This window comes from Cuculus canorus, chromosome 19 (genome assembly GCF_017976375.1).
Source record: "Cuculus canorus isolate bCucCan1 chromosome 19, bCucCan1.pri, whole genome shotgun sequence".
NCBI classification, from domain to species: domain Eukaryota; kingdom Metazoa; phylum Chordata; class Aves; order Cuculiformes; family Cuculidae; genus Cuculus; species Cuculus canorus.
This window is the reverse complement of record NC_071419.1, coordinates 33618-52469: the sequence shown is the minus strand read 5'-3', so window position 1 is coordinate 52469 and position 18852 is coordinate 33618. Positions and strand designations below refer to the sequence as shown.

The 18852-nt window shown below is 38.6% G+C and overlaps 1 protein-coding gene across 10 annotated transcripts in view; it reads right to left on the bottom strand.

Annotated features, from left to right (window-relative positions):
- Positions 1 to 17621, bottom strand: part of GARNL3 (GTPase activating Rap/RanGAP domain like 3) — a 44007-nt gene extending 26386 nt beyond the window's left edge. For 2 of the 10 annotated variants that reach the window (XM_054084357.1, XM_054084358.1), the window contains exons 1-11: positions 16985 to 17221; positions 9945 to 10014; positions 7969 to 8043; positions 6668 to 6767; positions 6121 to 6239; positions 5266 to 5330; positions 3038 to 3101; positions 2767 to 2793; positions 2290 to 2365; positions 1636 to 1734; positions 990 to 1093 (exon numbers count right to left, since the gene is read on the bottom strand). In XM_054084357.1, the coding sequence (XP_053940332.1) occupies positions 990 to 1093; positions 1636 to 1734; positions 2290 to 2365; positions 2767 to 2793; positions 3038 to 3101; positions 5266 to 5330; positions 6121 to 6239; positions 6668 to 6767; positions 7969 to 8043; positions 9945 to 10014; positions 16985 to 17070 (885 nt within the window). In that variant the 5' untranslated portion in view covers positions 17071 to 17221. The other 8 variants (XM_054084359.1, XM_054084360.1, XR_008453008.1 and 5 more) reach the window with 6 other exon arrangements.
- Positions 17622 to 18852: the final 1231 nt, after the last annotated feature.

The following is an 18852-nucleotide window of genomic DNA, read 5'->3' as shown; positions in this document are numbered from 1 at the left end:
TACACAAGGCAGCTGCTAAAAGAGCAGCTATTTCATATTTTTAAATTAGCAAAGCACTCATAATTAATAGTCACATGCTGGGCATGGAACACCCAGCATTCCAAAGACGCAAATTCACCACTTGAAAAAAAAACACTGATGTTGCATTACTCTTTAAAAATAATAAATATCCTAATTGGCCTTTGCTTCTGCTGTGATCTTGCCATCAATCCAAGGCAAAAAAGTATGAGAAAACTGATGTGGAAATTAAAAAAAACGACGATATAATTATATAATCGAATTATATTATATTATAATAATACATAATATGCAACAGTGAAACAAGTAATTTGTGAGTAATTATAGGTAAATCATTGCAGATGTGTGTTGTATAGGTAAATGCATGTGCTTATCAAGTATTATTTTCATCAGATAGTACATAGGGAGGTTCAAGCAATGGATGACAGCACATTTGAACAAGTACCCAAGAACATACCTAGTCAATCTACAAGAAGGCAACAGCAATGCCTTAGAGCAAACGCATGAAGCTTGCCATTAACATGCTCACAAGGGGAATTTCTTTCAAGATAGACGAATTGCTACTTGTGTACAAATTGTGTCACATGTGAGTATTCTGACAATTCACAGGCAAGTCTGATTTCCAGACTTCCTAAATTCTTCGAAGCAACGAGAATTGCAGCAGTAAAACTCTAGTGTCATCTGAATAGCAGAACACTCATTCACTTCTCAAAGAATCCCTTCTAGCCTTCTTCGCAAACGTCTTTTAGACACCTTAATAGAGATTATATGATGCATTATCTTCCACAGCATGAAATTTTCAAGATTAGGTATAACATTGAGGAAAAGAACTATAGCAAAACTCTTAAGACTTACATTTCTGAAGTATTAACAGGCAAGAAATTCCCTATTTTCTTTCAGAGTTCTGGACTTCATGATTTAATAAATTAAAAAATAATAAAAAATTTTAAAAAAGGGAGAGAACTGTGTACCTGTTGCTTGTTCTCTCTAGAATATGGTAGCATGGTTGAAACATGGAACATAATTTCATGCCCTTGAAAAACTGTATAGACGGAAGAGGTTCCTGTTGTATCATCTGCAAGGGAAGACAACATGTTCAGTAAGAATATGTTCTTCATGTCTTCCGAGGATCAAAAGACATTTCAGGTCCTCCTACCAAATCTTCTGTAGTCATCCTTTTTTCTGATCCATTCCAATAAACGTTCATGCTGCATATTTTACATGAGTCCAAACCCAAGTTTGCAACCTAATCTGCACATTCACGCACTTAAAAACTATTATGTCCTTCCCCTGGCCTCCTGAAATCACACACAGTTCTTCAAGCCACGATGCCCTGCTATCATGAAGCAAGTAACAGGGCAGGTTATTCTTCTCCAATTCCAATCTAAAATGAATCTGTTCACTTTGAAATTACAGGTCACATAAATATTTCTCTTCAATTGCATTCCATAGCAGTGATTTAAGCTAATCTGACTTTTCCCTGGTGAAGCAGGGCATTTAGCATGCACATAAGGAAGTTAATTTTGGGATTGTACTATTATATATAACATGGTGTGCAATAAGCAAACACATCTATACTGCAACCTCATAATTTCTTTGCTTCAGATGAGTTCTTACTTTTAGTGTCCAGTCCTCCTCTGTAGCCTGTCCAGCCTTTCAATGTAATTGTGTCACCCAAGAGATGCAAAAATCTTTGAAAGCTTTCACTTCCAGTTTCTACACATGGAAGGGAGAAACATTACAATAGAAAAGCACATGCAGTAATAGAATATCTGTGAAAAATAATCAAAACACAGGAACAGGTTCTGCTCCCAAGACATGAGGACCACAAGTTTCAGCTGAGTTAGTTTCTCCTCGTGTCATCCAACCCTTCCACCTTTACAGAAACAGCATCCTAGCCTTGCAGCACAGGCATCACCACATGACATTAAACAATGACCTCTTTTGCTAACTCCAAGACACTGTTCAAGTGCATAGAAAAATGCAATCATGCTGCAAAAACATAAGCATGAAAGAATCTTATGTTGTGTAGTTTATTTCTAGAAAAGAATTTCCGTATCTTCCAAGTTGTAATAGTTGGTTTCCTACAGCAACCTATTATAGAAATGGAAGATTCTATCCTACAGTTTTTCATCCAATACAAACATGAAAACCTATGAAAACTACTGTTCACACAACCATCATCTCCCTTCTGGCTTCCACATGCAGACACTATCCTATGTTTTTTGATTTGGATGAATAAAAGAGTAAAGAAAAAGGTGAAAAACTCACCATTGCTGAACATTTCATCATCTGTAAGCTGCCCATCCTTAGCATAAAGAACTCCAAATTTGAAATTCACAGATCCCTGAGAAATAACCCCAAATATATGATAAACAGGCAATCAAACCAAAGTCTTAGAATGTTTCCTTAAGAACTTTTTTGTCCATTTGTATACATCCTATATATGGGAATATATATTTCATACCAACTCTGTTACATGTTCATGTAGTGGGCACTTAATAATTCACCTTTGCTAATAGATTATGAATTTTATGGAAGATTAAGCTAGTGATCTATTAATATGATACATTAAGTTGGTGCTTAACCTTATTTTGTTCTCATGTGTTGCAAAGAAATGCGACATTTTTTATTGCAATAAGCAATTGATTTCTAAGTTGACACAAGCACATCAGTGCAAATATTTAATATACAAAGCTGTATTCCTTGAAGAGGTCTGTGAGCTAGGAGTGGTAAGTTTACATTTACCTCTTGTTCTTCAAGAACCAGTAAGTCCTGTAAACAAAACAATATCTTTAGCACACGGATATTACAAATAACACAAATAAAACGGTAACACCCTTCTATATTTAAGTGTTGTTCGGAAGTGGCCACTTCAACTAATAAAGACAGTTTACACTGTAGTATCGTGTAATCCTGCTCATCATTATTATCCTGCTATTGAAAGAAACAAGTAGCATTTTTACTTGATTACTTATTTTTCAAGAAAAACAACCAAACAGAAAAAGTCACCTCCTACCTTTTGTATCTCAGGATGAAATATTTCCCTTGGGCTCTTCTCAAATTTGTCAAGACTCATAGCACTGAAAAGCAAATTAAATACTGCCTTTATAGAACATACACATTTCAACATTAAACCACTAACTGGTTGCAGTTAAAATTGGCTACAAAAGTTTTTATTCAAAAAAACTCTTACATGGAATTTTTTGTGGAATAGCCATTTCTTTCCCACAATATGAATCTCTAAGATCTCTTTAACTTATTTTTTTTTAAAAAAGCATAAATTATTAAGACCCCACATGGAGATCACGTTTAAATTTACTCAATTTACTTATTAAGCACAAAGCTTTATTTCATCACTCTTCACTTTGGCTTTATAAATAATTATTGTGAGCACTTTAGGAGGAGGCCTCAATAATACATTCTACATTGTAAGCCTTTCTTCCCCGTCTTCTAAAATAATTCAAGGCAAATTCAGTTCAAATGAAAAATAAGCAGCTCAGCATCAAATTAACATGCCAAAGATCCAGGAACAGAAAAAAGGATGTAAGTAAGAAGCAAGATCAACTACCCCAATTAACAGTAACATCTAATTTATAGCATTTTTCCTAACTTGTGTTTCTGCATTTACTGTTATTTTTGCCCATTATTTTTTTTCCCCCAGCACTGATTTATAGAACTACGCAGTGTGTCATGGAGCGCTCAATGAAATATGTCTGGGGCATAGTGAACTAACAGGGAGGTCAAATCTGATGCACCTTTCCATCATTGCTTATGCTAAATCACAATGCTGACAGGATTTTCTTTAGTTCCTTTTGAAAGGGATTTAAAACTCTGTAAAACACTGGAGCGTCACAGGATGGAATATGTGTTTCAGCTGAAGAGTCAGAACTCCAGCTAACAGAAGACAAAGTTTCTCCACTCTGGGATGCCTGATCAAAAATGTGTATATGGGTGAGAGTGGAGAGAGCGGCTGGGTTAGAAAGGGATGTTAGGAAGAACTATTTCAGCGACTGGTGGACAGACATGGAAGATCAGGTGCTTATGCAGAGACAGCACACAGTATAGACAAACTTGGAACACTATTCAAGCCAGCGCTGTAGGAGTAAGAAGAAGGTACTTAGCTCATCTCAGTGAAGAAGATGAAAGAGACCTGAAATGTTTTCAACTCCCCACCCTGATGCTCCAAACTAGAGCCACATCCCAGGAAATCAGAATTAAGTGACATTCAATGGCTGATAGCCTCCCTGGCAAACTCGGTGGTCTGGGACCTCTCAGAAATCATATGAAGTTGTAGGAAAACCAGATCTGGTGGTACTGACTCACATCACAACACATGCCCTGTTCCCAGAATTTCCCTCTCACATTAGCACTGGTAGTGCTATCCAGTAGACTGGCTTCAAGCAAGCAAGAGACATTTGCTCATACTCTACATAGATCAAAGGTTTTGAAGACCTGTAGACCGCCCATTTATCTGGGGGACACTACCTGTTCAGTAAATGAAGGCACTATTAATGGGTTTCTAGAGGAGGAAATCATTACAGAAGACTCACTTAAAGATATTTTCAGTGATGGATTTGAGAAAACACACCACATGATTACATTGTAATAACTGCAGATTAAATTTGAATGAACATTTGCAGACAGGTGCTCTGACATTTCAGCTGATCATAACATTGAAAAAAATGTAACAGAAAAGGTGTTGGGCTTGCTCACTTTACAGAAGAGACAGGACAAGCCCATACAACCTCTAGCTGGGGGAAAGGATTTCTTGGCTTCACTGACAGTGTGTATAACCCCATCCACAGCAAGACTTCCATGGAGACCACCAATGGAAGAAATAATTCTTGCTTTTCTCCGGTTTGCTTCCTCCTGCAACGGCCACATAATAACCAGCTCTCTAGTCAAAATCTGCTGTTCCTTAAGTATGTTTATTGTCTATTTTTAAAAGATACTTCTTCTCAACCACTGCAGTTCTACCTAGCACTTGTTATCCAATTAACTTGAAAATAGTCCCTCTGCTGATGAAAAAGTGCTAAGAATTTCTCTCCATTTAAAGTTGTCACTTTGTCTATTCCAGAACAGGCTTTAGAAACACCTACTGCTGCCTTCAGTAATTAAGATTTGTAAACGTGTTTTTACTGGTTTTATAAATCTATCATGAAAACCATGCCACACAAGCTCTGCATTACAGGAAAAGACATACAGACAAATATCTTAAATGATAACTTATTTGTAAATACATACCTTAATATAGATTTCACTGATAATGTTTTTGTGGGGCTATAAGGGAGACATATTTTCTGAGTACCCTATAAAGAAAAAAAGCTAGGAAATATTACAAGACATACTGACTTTTTCTGTGTATTCAGATAGGAATATTAATAAAAACGATTAAGTAAATTAGAAAAAAAAAAATCCAACCGTGCTACCTTTACTTAGCTGTATTTACTCCTGGCTTGGGACAAAAAGGAAAAGATGAAAAACTGAATGTGAAAAGTCATAGATGGTGAAAAGCTATTTTTTACTTAGTTTTGACAGTCTTGGCATGTGGCATGAGCACTGCTGCATCTAGCAGACATTACAAACTATTTCTTTTTTGTCTTTTTTTTTTTTTTTAGAGTAAACTACATGCATACAGGAGAGTTTCAAATCAATTGCTTTGATAAAATGTTCTTAAGGAACATTAAGTGAAAAAAATCCATTCTGTAATATTAGTGAAATCAGTGTCACGCCTCCCTGTTTTCTTAACACTATATAAGAAAATCCTAAAAACAGTATGAAGGGCATTGCCTAAACTGATCCAGGACATAAGAACGATTTAGATGTCATTTCTAGAAACAACACAGAACTTTACAGAAGAATAATTGAAAAATATCTGGCATCACAGATTTCTGTGATGAAACTTTAGTGTAATGTTACCTACAAAGATAGTTTAGTTTTATCTACTGTCCTAGAATGATACGTTCTTATTGTATAAAATGAAAAATATGTATTAAATACCGATTCTGGGAAAAGCAAAGAAGTATATGATAAACATATCCAAAACAAACAAGTAAAAAGAAAAAAAGTCAGAGCAGCAGTTAAGTATTTTTTTCTTACTGTTTTTCTCCAAAGTATTGAATGGTATTGAGGAATGCGCTGATTATTTTGGTCAGACAATACAACAGACAGAAAGAAAGGGTTCTTCTCTGCATCTGTACCTATATAATTTTGATGAACTGTTAGGAAAAACCAAGAAGCATTGTCAATCGTAAGACGACATACACACCCACTCTCACGCGTGCACACAGATGTGTGTATAAATGTGTAAATATATGCACTCGTATGTAAAAATACACACTTATTTACATAAGTAGCTAAGTATTTATAAACAGGTGTGTACAAAAAACAAGAGATAGGTACAGCCTTCAAGCCAAGAAGGGTTTCAAAACATCCCTTTTTGGTAGCAGGGGTTTTGCCACTTACAGAAACCCATCCTCCGTCTTCAGATTAAAAATATGTGAAACAACAACTTTTTTATTTTACAGAAGATGTATTAATACTAAATTGATACCACACCTTTTTCCATATTTAAATCATAGCAATTCAAAGCTACACTGCATTTTCATTGACCAAAATTTCAACCCATTTGCAAAGAGATAATTACCTTTCCCTAAAAAATATTTGAAATACCATCTTGTATGATAGTCTGGGTTTTCCAAATGCACATCTGTTCTGTGCCATGTACCCGGAGTGTAGTCTGAATTCTGAAACAGAAATAGGAGACTGTTAGATCAAATGTTGAGTGAAAAAAAAAAGGAGGCTATTATACAGGCAAAAGCCAATCAAGAGCGGCTGACTCATCAGAACAGTTTTAGCGGTACACTGTTTTTTAAAATGCTAAGATTTACTCTGAAGTCAGCTGCATTTCTCCCTCTCCTCCTTTTTTTTTTTTTTTTCAAGTTGTTATTCCTGTTGGACGAACATTACAGGTAATAGCTCAGTACTCCACTACAAAGGAGATCAATGTGGAATGTGCATTCAGTGTGCATTACGAAGCCCGGTGTTTTTAAAAGTGAAAAATAAGTAAATTATTAAACAGAATTCTGTCTCCAGGTTTCATTTTCTCAGTTCTTCCCCAAATAATCCTCAAGGACTCCTCGCTAGACCAGAGGATGCTCTGGAAGTTCTTCAGTGTTGTTTCTGGATTGGTCCATTAAGGTAAACTCTGACGGAGAATCAATGTAGAATAATTAGATTGCTTTAAACTTTGAATGCAGTGCTGATGAAATCAGATGATCAGAAATAGTTTACTGTTAATACTAGCTCAATACAAGCTTACCAAGACCTTACATATATTTCAGGAATACAAGGTCTTCTTTCTTTCAATATCAAGATGATATTTACAGCTGAAAACATTTTGCAAAGGAAGATAAAAAATTGAAGATAAGTAGAAACCTAAGCACATTTGCAGGGACGCATCATGAGCTTAACAGCACAGGAATCTGGAAGGAATGACTCGTGCTCCACTCAGCTTCTTTCTCTCTTATTTAAAGAAAAGCACAGCTGCCAAAGGACAGGGGAGAGGAGAGGGCAATGAAGATATAACCTCATCACACCGAGGAATAAACTCAAAAGTACAAAAGTCAGCTTGAAGATAGTAGCATCGCAAGGACACCAACATAGACTAATGAACTAGAGACTGAAAGTGTTATTCAAAGGATATATGAGGTATTTTTCTTCTAATATGAACAGGTGAGCAAAATGTTTTCAAAACCAAGTGAAATACAATCTTTTTCCTTAAAAAATTAAACTGTCGAGATTGCATGCCACGATCTACTCTTAGATTCTTACACTCTCATATTATTCAGTATTTTTCAAGTTCTTTTCCTTAGCAACTGAATGTTAATATATCTTTCAGTGGTAAAGCTCTTTTTCAGCTTTCTGTGAGTATCTTTAGCCACTTACCTTACCACAGGAGCCGTTTTCCACGCGGAACCGTCCAGCTCTTTGAATGGCTCCATCAGCATCACTAGATATAAGCTGTAAGAAAATTTTAAGATAGAGGTTCTAGTTCCAAAAATAGCCATATAATCAGCAACCAAAGTTTACTGTGACTTCTTATTCTCCCAGGCACCATATGACTACCCACAGAGAACAGATCAGCATGGCTATTACAAATTTGACTACTCATTATAACTCTAAGGAGGCATGAGCAGGAGAGCTGTTCACCCTTTCGGTAGATCCCAGTACTAATGAGATTCTCCTGTCTCAGGTCTTGACTGCACCAACACACAGAATGCCCTACTAAGCATTGCCTTGTCTGCTTTCCAGAAATTGATCTTGAAGCTCGCTCCTTTCAAAAGAACAGGTCTTACAGACACAATGACTCTCGCTATCTCAACCTTGCTAAACCTAAAACTCTACTTGTTGGCAGTATTACTCAGACTAGCAGTCTTTTTACTGCATTTTATTTATTGATGTTTTTGGGAGAGGGAAAGCAGCAAGAATCTCCAAACACAATACTCAATGATGATACTGAGCAACATAGGGTACAAGAGCTGTACTGGTCTGCTTCCAGCATTAACATCAGAAAATACTGCTTGTTCCTTGCTTTGGAGTGATCTGAAGCTATGTTAGGAACAAACTAACGTGGAAAAACTCCAACACATCCTGGTGCCTTATGTAAAGTGCAAGAGAAATTACATGGACAACTGGTCATATTTCACCAGTGGGAACAACACAGGAAAAAATGTTTTGGGCAGAGAAATAATTGTGTAGAAGGTGGAAATAATTGAGCAATTGAGATGCTGCCATGGAAAACACGAAGCAAGAAAGGTCCAACGTTAAAACACTTAGAAACTGGAAAGGGCAACAAACATCTTTAGATATTTGTACTCCAAAACACAGAAATATATATGTTCCTAAAGTATCAGCAGAATTTTAAGAAAAGCAATCAAAAGACAAGACTATTTACATGAGCTTACTGTGAATTTATAATTACCACTAAATTTTTCTTTTCTAGCAAAAGAATCTAAGTACTAGTAATGAAAGACCCTGTTAGCAGAAAGGAGTTCACTTGGGTTTTTTTTATTAAAGCACCACATCTAATATATGGAATGTATGGAAATAAGAGAGCCAGGTGTTCTTCCAACACAGCTTCCAGTAACTAAGCCACTAATTTACACCCAATTTACATACTTATTAATAAATACACTATCCAAAAACTTTAAACTACAACTAAAGCTAGTAGAAAATTAGTGATTTCTTCCTTCAGTAAAAGCGCTGCAGTTTGGTTCCTTTATCCCTCCCCACTTATGTTTTCCCATAGTAAGTTTATGTAATTTCATTATGGCCTTGTATACAGAGTGACATTATTTTCACTGCTGACATACCACTATTTTCACAGCGGAGAAGAAATTTATATAGCAGAAAAACTAAGTGCCAATTTAATTTGAAGAAAATACATAATAACTGACAGATTTTAGGGAACAGTCTTCAATATCCTTATTCTGACCAGTTATTTTAATTTTAAACCCTCTCCCACTACTCTGAGGCGTGTACACACAGAATCACATATATACACATGTACAGACACAAAGCAAGCACACAGTTTTTAACTCATACTTCATGAAATACTACCCTAATATTTTGCAATCTTCAGCTTATAAGAGGAAAAAAAGGCTAACTGTCCACATGGAAGTAAGCAATATATTTATATAACACTTTTTGTTCCTTTATGATTAACTATTCATAAATAAGGTAGTAAAAACACAGGTCTAATATGTCTATTCTGAAGCCTCTTTTTATTACCCTATAACTTTCAAATCCAGTTTAGAAAGCACATCTTCCAAATTATACCCAGTTTTTTATCTGGAAATGAAAAGGATCTGAGCTCTGCATTATAAGCTGCTAAAATCAAAGTACAGGCTATGTAAACTTACAAGCTCCACAGATCCGTAATGCTTTCTGCTAAACTCTCCACGTCTGCAACCCAGATCTTCAGAAACAGAGCTGGAACAGAAATGCTTCATCAGTGTACACAAGTCAACTAGCCTTAGATCTCCTGCACTGTTATATCCTGCCATTAACCAACAGCGTTAGTGAACAAGGCGTGCAGTGCATAAACTCATTACTGCAGGGAACACTTCTTACAATGTGCACAATCTCTAGTAGTCATTGCAGTCTGGCTTTCCTATTACCCCTAAAGGAAAAGAAATATCTGTGTTCTGACTGGAAGCAAAAGCTATGATTAAATTAAATATTTAGTCATGATGTGATCAGGGTTCCAAAGCAGGTGGTTGCTTATAACTATGTTTGAAATCTACATTTAATCCAAGGAAAGAAAAACCTACAGTAAAATTAATTACTTGAACAGGACAACTGCACTACACTCAATAAGCTCATGCTTGGTACGTCACTACCGGTTTGGGTTTTTTTTCAGAAACTGAACAATTACTTTAATTCAAAAGCATAAGTAAAGAACTGTATTTCATAGATTTCCCTCCACCCACCTTGGCAAAGGTAAAATTGTCAAGCAAGCAAAAGTTATCCTAGAATGCGAAATTCAAAATCTACGTGCATTATCACATAATCTCACACCAACATGTCACATTAAGCACATCACTACGTGCTTCCTGATCTCAAAACATAAAACAAACAACTTCTCTCAGTATAAATACTAAGCCTCCTGGCCTTGCAATGGGGAAAAATAAATACAAGCTAAATAAAGATCTAGAGGCAAATTTAAAATATAACTTGATAATCCAGTCTGTACCAGCACTAGCAGCTCAATTCCCTCCACCATATTCCAACAATTTTCTATTATTTTTCACTCTTACAGAAAGATCAGGTAATCATGGTAGTGCTAGCATTTTCTTCGTGTGCTACTTTTGTTCTACAAAATTCATTTTTATGGGTAGGTGCGTTAGTTGCCTTAGAAACCACTGTAAAAGTAAATCTAATCAATGAACACTTGTCACAATGGTACTTGTGGCTGAATGTTATGGAAACAGCAGTGACGAGAGATTTTGCTGTTGCTGAGCTCTTAAATTCTGCCTTTGATCAAACAAAGAAATATATGCAAGATGACAATTCAAGGAGTGGGTAAAATATATTAAAAAAATCCAACAACTGTCACTAGCACAATGAATATTTTAAAGTCTTAGGAAAGCCAGGCCACTATTTTATGTCTGACATCTGGACAAGCCCAAACACAAATATAATAAAATTATAAAGTTACAAGAAAGAGTATCTGGCCTACTGTGCTTTGAACTGAATGCGTAGATAATTTTCAGACACCTTCATCTGTCACACAAAAGTTCCACAAAACAGGAAAAAAAACAAGCTGAGGTTTAGAAAACTGAAGTACTTTCTGCTTTGTGGCAAAGCTAACCTCAAAATGCATGAAACTAGAGGAAAATGCAATCACATGAATCATCTGCATGATAAAACGGAGGAGTTATGAAGGCATTTGAGAACTATCTGCATACATACAAACCAAGTCAAATACCTTAATCTGGTGATATTTCAACTGAGTAAAAATCAAACTCTTATCACGAAAAGTATGCTGAGATCTAACCATTGCTGCTGAGACAAAGTCAGTAGCTACCAAAAAGCTTTAAAACACAAAATATAAAAAGAGCATTCAACACCGAACATTGCATAACAAATATATATATAGGTATAGAATACATGAAGGTACTACTGTAACAAAATGTAGGTTATCGAGTTAAAGGAGGACACGACATGAAAGCCATTAATTTAGAAATACAAAAAGCCAAAATGTACATTATGATATATGTTTGGCAGACCAGGTAAAGAACCTGGAAAGTAACGTCCAAAACATGGTGGCAGAATTAAGAGCAGGTCTATTCTTAATTAAGATACATTCCAACGATGACTACTGCAGGAACATTTCCCAACCACAGTTTCACAAAACAAAAGGCAAAGTAAGGTGCTGAGTTAAGTCTGGGTTCTACAATATAGTTTTTTTTCCTCAACACAGAAAAGACGATTGTCCTCCACAGTCTATCAGGTGTATTCAACACTGCTTCTAGCAAAGTTCTGGAGGCCAATTAGCCCCCAAAAATTCCACCATAATGACTCCTTAATATCCATGAGAGAGAGGATGTTGAAGTAGACCATCTGATCCACAAATTCATGATTTACCTGCACTTACAAATACAAAGCTCTTCACAAATGGTGTGATGTCTATGTAACTATATTCCAATAATTGAAGGAAATATATTGTCTTACCACAAACACACCCTATAGTACCAAAAGCATTTTTTCAGCACTGCTCTTACTATTTAAAAAACACAAGTATAGCTGAGGAGAATGCTGAGTAAAACAATAATGATTTAATATTAATATTCTTATCCATTTACATCCCAATTTAAAGCACCTAAACCATACCTAATTTCAAACACACTAGCAGTCCTTTAGAAATCATAATTATACCCGACAGCTAATCACTCTTAATCTCCGCTTCTTCTCTGCCTACTTCATATCACACTTCTACTTCATATCATACTTGTCTTATAAGCAGAATCTCATACCAACATAAATGCTACACACAGGAAACCTCGTGAAAGTTAAGCATCTTGGCCTCAAGTTATGCACAGGTAAGTTTACATCATCATGCTATTTGCATAACTGTACATATTCCCCAATGAATTCCAGCCTGCATACCTCTTTGGCTCTCCATTCCTGGTAACGATCAAGATTTTTACTCATCAACTCTCTGACACATCACATCATCTAATATAAAAAATAAGCTTGATTAATATCAGCTTTTCTTATGATCTCTCTTTGTTAAATTATATCTTTCCTCTGTCCTGACTTGATCTACATCAGAAAACCAACTGTTACTCTAGCTATGCCGATTTCAAAACAGTTTTCATCCTATAAAGATGAACTGCCAGCACTGAAACACTTAGATTAGCTTACCAGTGGCTCAAAACAGTTTGGTGTCATGATTTAGAATTCATTAATCATAGAATCACTAGGTCGGAAAAGACTTCTAGGATCATCAAGTCCAATCATTCCTATCAACCACTAAACCACGTCCCTCAGCATCTCATCTACCTGTCTTTTAAATATGTCCAGGGATGGTGACTCAACCACCTCCCTGGGCAGCCTCTGCCAGTGCTCAATGACCCTTGCTGTGAAAAATTTTTTTCTGATGTCCGGCCTGAACCTCCTCTGGTGCAGCTTGAGGCCATTCCCCCCTGTCCTATCACCTGTCACTTGGGAGAAGAGGCCAGCTCCCTCCTCTCTACAACCTCCTTTCAAATAGTGGTAGAGAGCAATAAGGTCTTTCCTCAGCCTCCTCAAGGCTAACGTTGCAAAGTGTTTTAATACAGATGAGCCTTTATTCACGTGAAAAAGCCACACCTTATACACCCAGGGTACCCTCCCTCTCCCATTCCTTTGGGAACACGGGTGCGGTATAAACGCACAGCGACGAGGAAGAGGAGAGACGACCAGCTTCCTCCCAGTTCAACAGCAGCTCCTACAAACTGGAACAGTCCCGAAACATGAACAACACAGCAGCTTTTAAGCACGCCGGCTAAGCTAAGCTCCGGGAAGGCGTTGTGGGGACCGCAGGGTCACAGCCCGGCTCCCATCCCTCAGGACTCTGGCTCCCGCCGCCCGCCCGGCCCTGCCCCTCCCCGCCTCCGTCCGCACCCCGCGGAGGCCCCGGCCCCGCTACCCGCCTCCGGTACCGCTGCGTGAGGCCGAGGAACCGGGCGGAGGCCGCCTCCATGCGGGCGGGCGCTGCGGTCCCGGGCGGAGCCGCCTCGGCTTCAGCTGCCAGGGCTGCTGGTTCTGTGTCGAGTTTCGTACGTCCCCCAGCACGATGAAACCCACGTGATATATAAAAATGGACTTTGTAAGCGCAGGGACTGAGAAACAGAGAGAGACTGCTGAAAGAAAGGGACGGACAAAAAAGCCCACGGCCCCTAAATTATGAAGATGGAAGTCCGAGAAATACGATTATGGGAATATTAAGAAAAAGAAGTTATTCACTGGAAAAGATACAGGAAGGTAATAAGACTGAAGGTTCATCAAAATGAGCCTCTGCTTTCTTTGTTTAATTTCCAGAATTGCATCTCCTTTCATCTGCTTCCACCTTTACAATGGCATGGGTCATTCAAGTCCATTTTTGTATGGATTATATAAAGACCAATGAAGAGCTCAATTCATCAGACTTGTAATATCTGTACTGTGAGAAACACTCATTCACTGGTAAAATATTGAAAAGGACAAAGTCTTCGAAGCAAAGACAATATTTTTATTTTACAACTCAGCACTGAATTGGATGTCCTTCTAGAAAAGGCATAACATCTTACAAAAGCAGTGAGTATATATACTAGTTTTAGACAAAGAACCGTTTTGGGTTTTTTTTTTTTTTTGGATTATCCAACCATGTCCGGATGTCCTGAGACTCCCTTCAAGTTACCTCCTACAACAGCTGCATCTTACAAGACAACTAAGCATATTAATAAATTCTCACAGCCCTAAGACAGGTTATCTCTTAACCTAAAATAGCTACATCTTACAAGACAGATTTATATGCCGAGATAATTAAACATATAAACCAGCTGCAGCAAAACTTATCAATTAATTCTCACAGTACTGTCAGATATTTCAAACAGGGCTATTCTTTCTTATACTAAGGCATTGTAAAACACAAACTCACTTCTAATAACATTTCAAAGGATGAATTTTCCCTTTACTGAAAAAAAACATTTCCTAACTCTCCACTAGTAGTGTTTCTCTCATGTTCTTCTGAAGCACACAGTACATTGTACTTACATAAGATACAATAATCCAAAAAGAAAAGGCATGTTTGATTTCCTTTTAATAGATATAGCTCAAATTCAACTTAAGTATGTAGCCAGTTAGGGACTTAGGCAGAATTCAGACCACTCAAATCTTGACCAGAAGGTCTTTATTACTTTGCATTCAGACACAAACATTTCTACTGCACAGCCACACTTCACTCACCATTACTAATTCTAAGCTTTCCCTTCGCACTGTGCATTCAGTGGACCTGAGTGGACCTGAAATGGCATAGGTTGGCCGCTGCTCAGCAAGTTTGATGTTCTAGACTCAGTGTAGCATACACTCCAACTCTGAAGGCTTTCATAAGGCCAAAGTCCAGCCTGCTTGCAAACCGACCGTATAGAATGAGAGACAAAGTACTTAAATTAAGCTCTTCAACTAGGTGTATATATATATATATATACACACACATATGTATTTGCTTGGTGAAAAAAATGGGTGAAGATCTTAAAACTTACAACAATCAGCGCAGAGGAAGTAAGAAGATAGTTTATGTTCAGCAAAAGAGATTTCCAAGAAACCCTACAGCAGTAGCAGGGCAAGGGACTCAGAAGGAACAGACCCTCAGCTGCTTCTTACTATCTTTCTATGCACTGATCGTTTAATGGATTGTAAAGGTATAACATAATTTCAGCCACCTGCAGAGAGTTTTCTGTGGAAAGTACGCCTATTCAGTATGCCTGCAAGTAGGTGAAATGAATCAGTTCCGAGACAGCCAAGCAGGTAGGTCAGACTTGCTGTGGACTGCTGCTCTCAAGTCAAGATGCCACACCAGAATTACTTCATTCACGGTATGGGACTGAAATAGTGGGCTTGCATGGTTATTTGCCTCCCAAATAAAAAGCGATGGAATTCAAGACACAACATTGTACTGAACACTGTGGAAAAGCCAACCAACACAGTTTGTGCACAGATGAAATACTAAACAAAAAATTTTAGTTAGAAGTAAAAAACTAGAAGCACCACAATTGCATCCTCTGAAGTGTAGTCAGCATCCCATTTGACACCAAGCAGACAGGCAGAATGTCAAGTGTGCAGTGGAGAACTTGGTATATGAATGATGGTTCTGGCTTCCTAGAAATTAAGAAGTTCTTGCAATGATACAGCTGATGCAAAGGGGGGTGAAAATCAAAATAAAATCCAGTAAAACCAATAAATCATAGACCAAAACTACTACAACCGAGGGCAACTCCCACATGGGGATAAAACATCATTGAACATTTCTAAGAAGGTGAATGCACAAAACATGTAACTCATGGAGAAAAAATGTCCATTAAACCCTGTATCTTCTGGGGGAATAAAAAAAAGTGTATTACATACCTAGAACCAAATACTTTGTCTTCTAAAATGCACTGGAAACTTCACAAGACTGCCTAATTCTAGTTGGTTTTGCAGGTAATTGGTTGAGCCAGACTGTTCTCAGTCATTAAAATACCTCAGTGAAGCAGGTGGATTGAGAAAAAAAAGATTAATTACCTCATTCACTGGTAAAATATTGAAAAGGAGAAAGTCTTTGAAGCAAAGACAATAATATTCTTATTTTACAATTCAGCGCTGAATTGGATGCCTTTCTAAAAAAGGCATAACACCTTACAGAAGCAGTCAGGATATATACTAGTTTTAGACAAAGAACCATATAAATCTTCAAGGAACGCTCAACCACGTCTGGAGACTCCCTTCAGGCTATCTCCTACAACAACTGCGTCTTACAAGGCAACTAAGCATATCGATACATTCTCACAGCCCCAAGACAGGCTCTCTCTACCTCTTAGCCTGAAAGAGCTACATCTCACAGTACAGATTTATATGACGAGATAATTAAACATATAAACCAGCCGCAGCAAAACTTATCAATTAATTCTAACATTTTTTTTAAGAAAGCAACAGAACGACTCGCTTTAAAAAAAAAAATAAAAATCTCAAACGTAACAATTCATCCGTGCAGTTCCTAGCAGTTTTGAGTGATTTCCAAGACGAAGGACCGTCATTTCTTTTCCTCCGGCCAGGCTTCCTCGCGTCTCACAGCACACCCGGCCCCTCCAGGCCGGTCCCGCTACCGGCCCCCTCTCCGCACCGCCTCCCGCGCAGCCGCCGCCGCCCGCCCCGCCCCGCCCCGAGCCGGGGTAGTTACCAGAGCGCTCGCAGAGGCGCCGGACACCAGCAGCAGCTGCTGGGGAAGCTGCCTGGGAAGCTGCCCGGCGCCCCCGAGAAGGGCATCGGGGCGCCGCTCGCTCCCGCCGTGCCAGGGGCAGGCGGTTTGCAGGGTCCTAGCGCGCAGCCGCTGGGCGGAGGTGCTGCGAGCGTTCCGCGGCGCTCGGGCCGTGACCCCGGGCCCGGCAGCGGGAGGGCCCGGCGAACCCTGGGGATCCCGTCCCGGCACGGGAGCAGAGAGGGAGGTCATGGCGGAGCGGAGCCTGGCGGGAGGGCAGCCGAGCCCCTTCCGCGGGGGCCGCGCGTGCGAACGTCTTTCTCGGGCTGTGCTTCTCTTGGGGTTGAATATAAAGGGGGCGGGGGATCATGCGGCGGCGGAGCGAGCGAGCCGTGGAGGGGTCCCCCCCCAGAAAAGGAGGGACGCGGCTCCAAAATGCCTCCCTGTACCTGGAGACCACCTAGCAGTACCTGAAGCTGGAGAAGGACTGTTCACAAAAGCTTTTAGTGATAGGATGAGGTGCAATGGGTGTAAACTGGAGAGGGACAGATTTAGAATAGACGTTAGGAAGAATTTCTTCACCACGAGAGTGGAGAGGCACTGGCACAGGTTGCCCAGGGAAGCTGTGGCTGCTCCATACCTGGAGGTGTTCAAGGCCAGGTTGGGTGGGGCCTTGGACAGCCTGATCTAGTGGGAGGTGTCCCTGCCCATAGCAGGGGGTGGAACTGGATGATCTTTGAGGTCCCTTTCAGCCGGAACTATTCTATGATTTTACGAAAACTCATGGGGGTGGATTAAAAAGTATTAAAACCTGCAAATACGGGTGTGATCGCTGAAAAGGAGAAAAATCTCTCATATATATAAATTAAAAATGACATTTTTATATAAAAAAGGATTTAAAATAAACTATATTATGTAAAGGATTTTAGAATATAAAAACTTCTGACCAGAAAAATGACCAGGGTTTCAAAATACAAAATTAAGTCATGTGGCGATATATAGATATAGGTCTTCAAAATGTGAGAGAGATATTTTATACATGAAGGAATCCAACATAGAAAACCAATCTGAATAGAGCTATCTACACTTACTGTTTGATACACGGTAAGTCTAAATAGATACTAATTGTAATATAGTGACTATATATGTGTAATTAGATATCCAAGTCTAAGTAGATATAATTGTAAATATATCTGTCAAAATATATAAGCCTAAAAAGATAATTTAAGTATCAAAATATAAGCCTAAACAGATACATTTGTAAATGGATAGATAATCTATATAATAAGTGTTGATATGTAAGTGCAAATAGATACATATGTAAAAGTGTATATGTCTAAATAGATATGTGGCAATACATAATATATATAAAACAAATGTATTCCCTAAAGACATACATACATGTAAATAGATAAGTGTAAATGTCTATGCTATATAAAGTGTTTTAAAATGCAAAGAAACCCTGCTTATAGAAAGGATTTAAAAGCTCAACCTCCTCCTCAAAATTTCTCTCTACTGAAGATACAAAAGCATTTTCAAAATGCTTTTGTATTTTTCCTATGCAGTTCTACAGGGGAAGAGTGGCTAGAAAGGTGCCTGGAGGAGAAGGACCTGGTGGTGTTGATTGACAGCCGACTGAACATGAGCCAGCAGTGTGCCCAGGTGGCCAAGGCAGCGAGTGGCATCTTGGCTTGTATCAGAAACGGCGTGGCCAGCAGGTCCAGGGAGGTTATTCTGCCCCTGGACTTGGCACTGGTGAGGCTGCACCTTAAATCCTGTGTTCAGTTCTGGGCTCCTTGCTACAAGGAGGATGTTGAGGCTCTGGAGCATGTCCAGAGAAGAGGAATGAA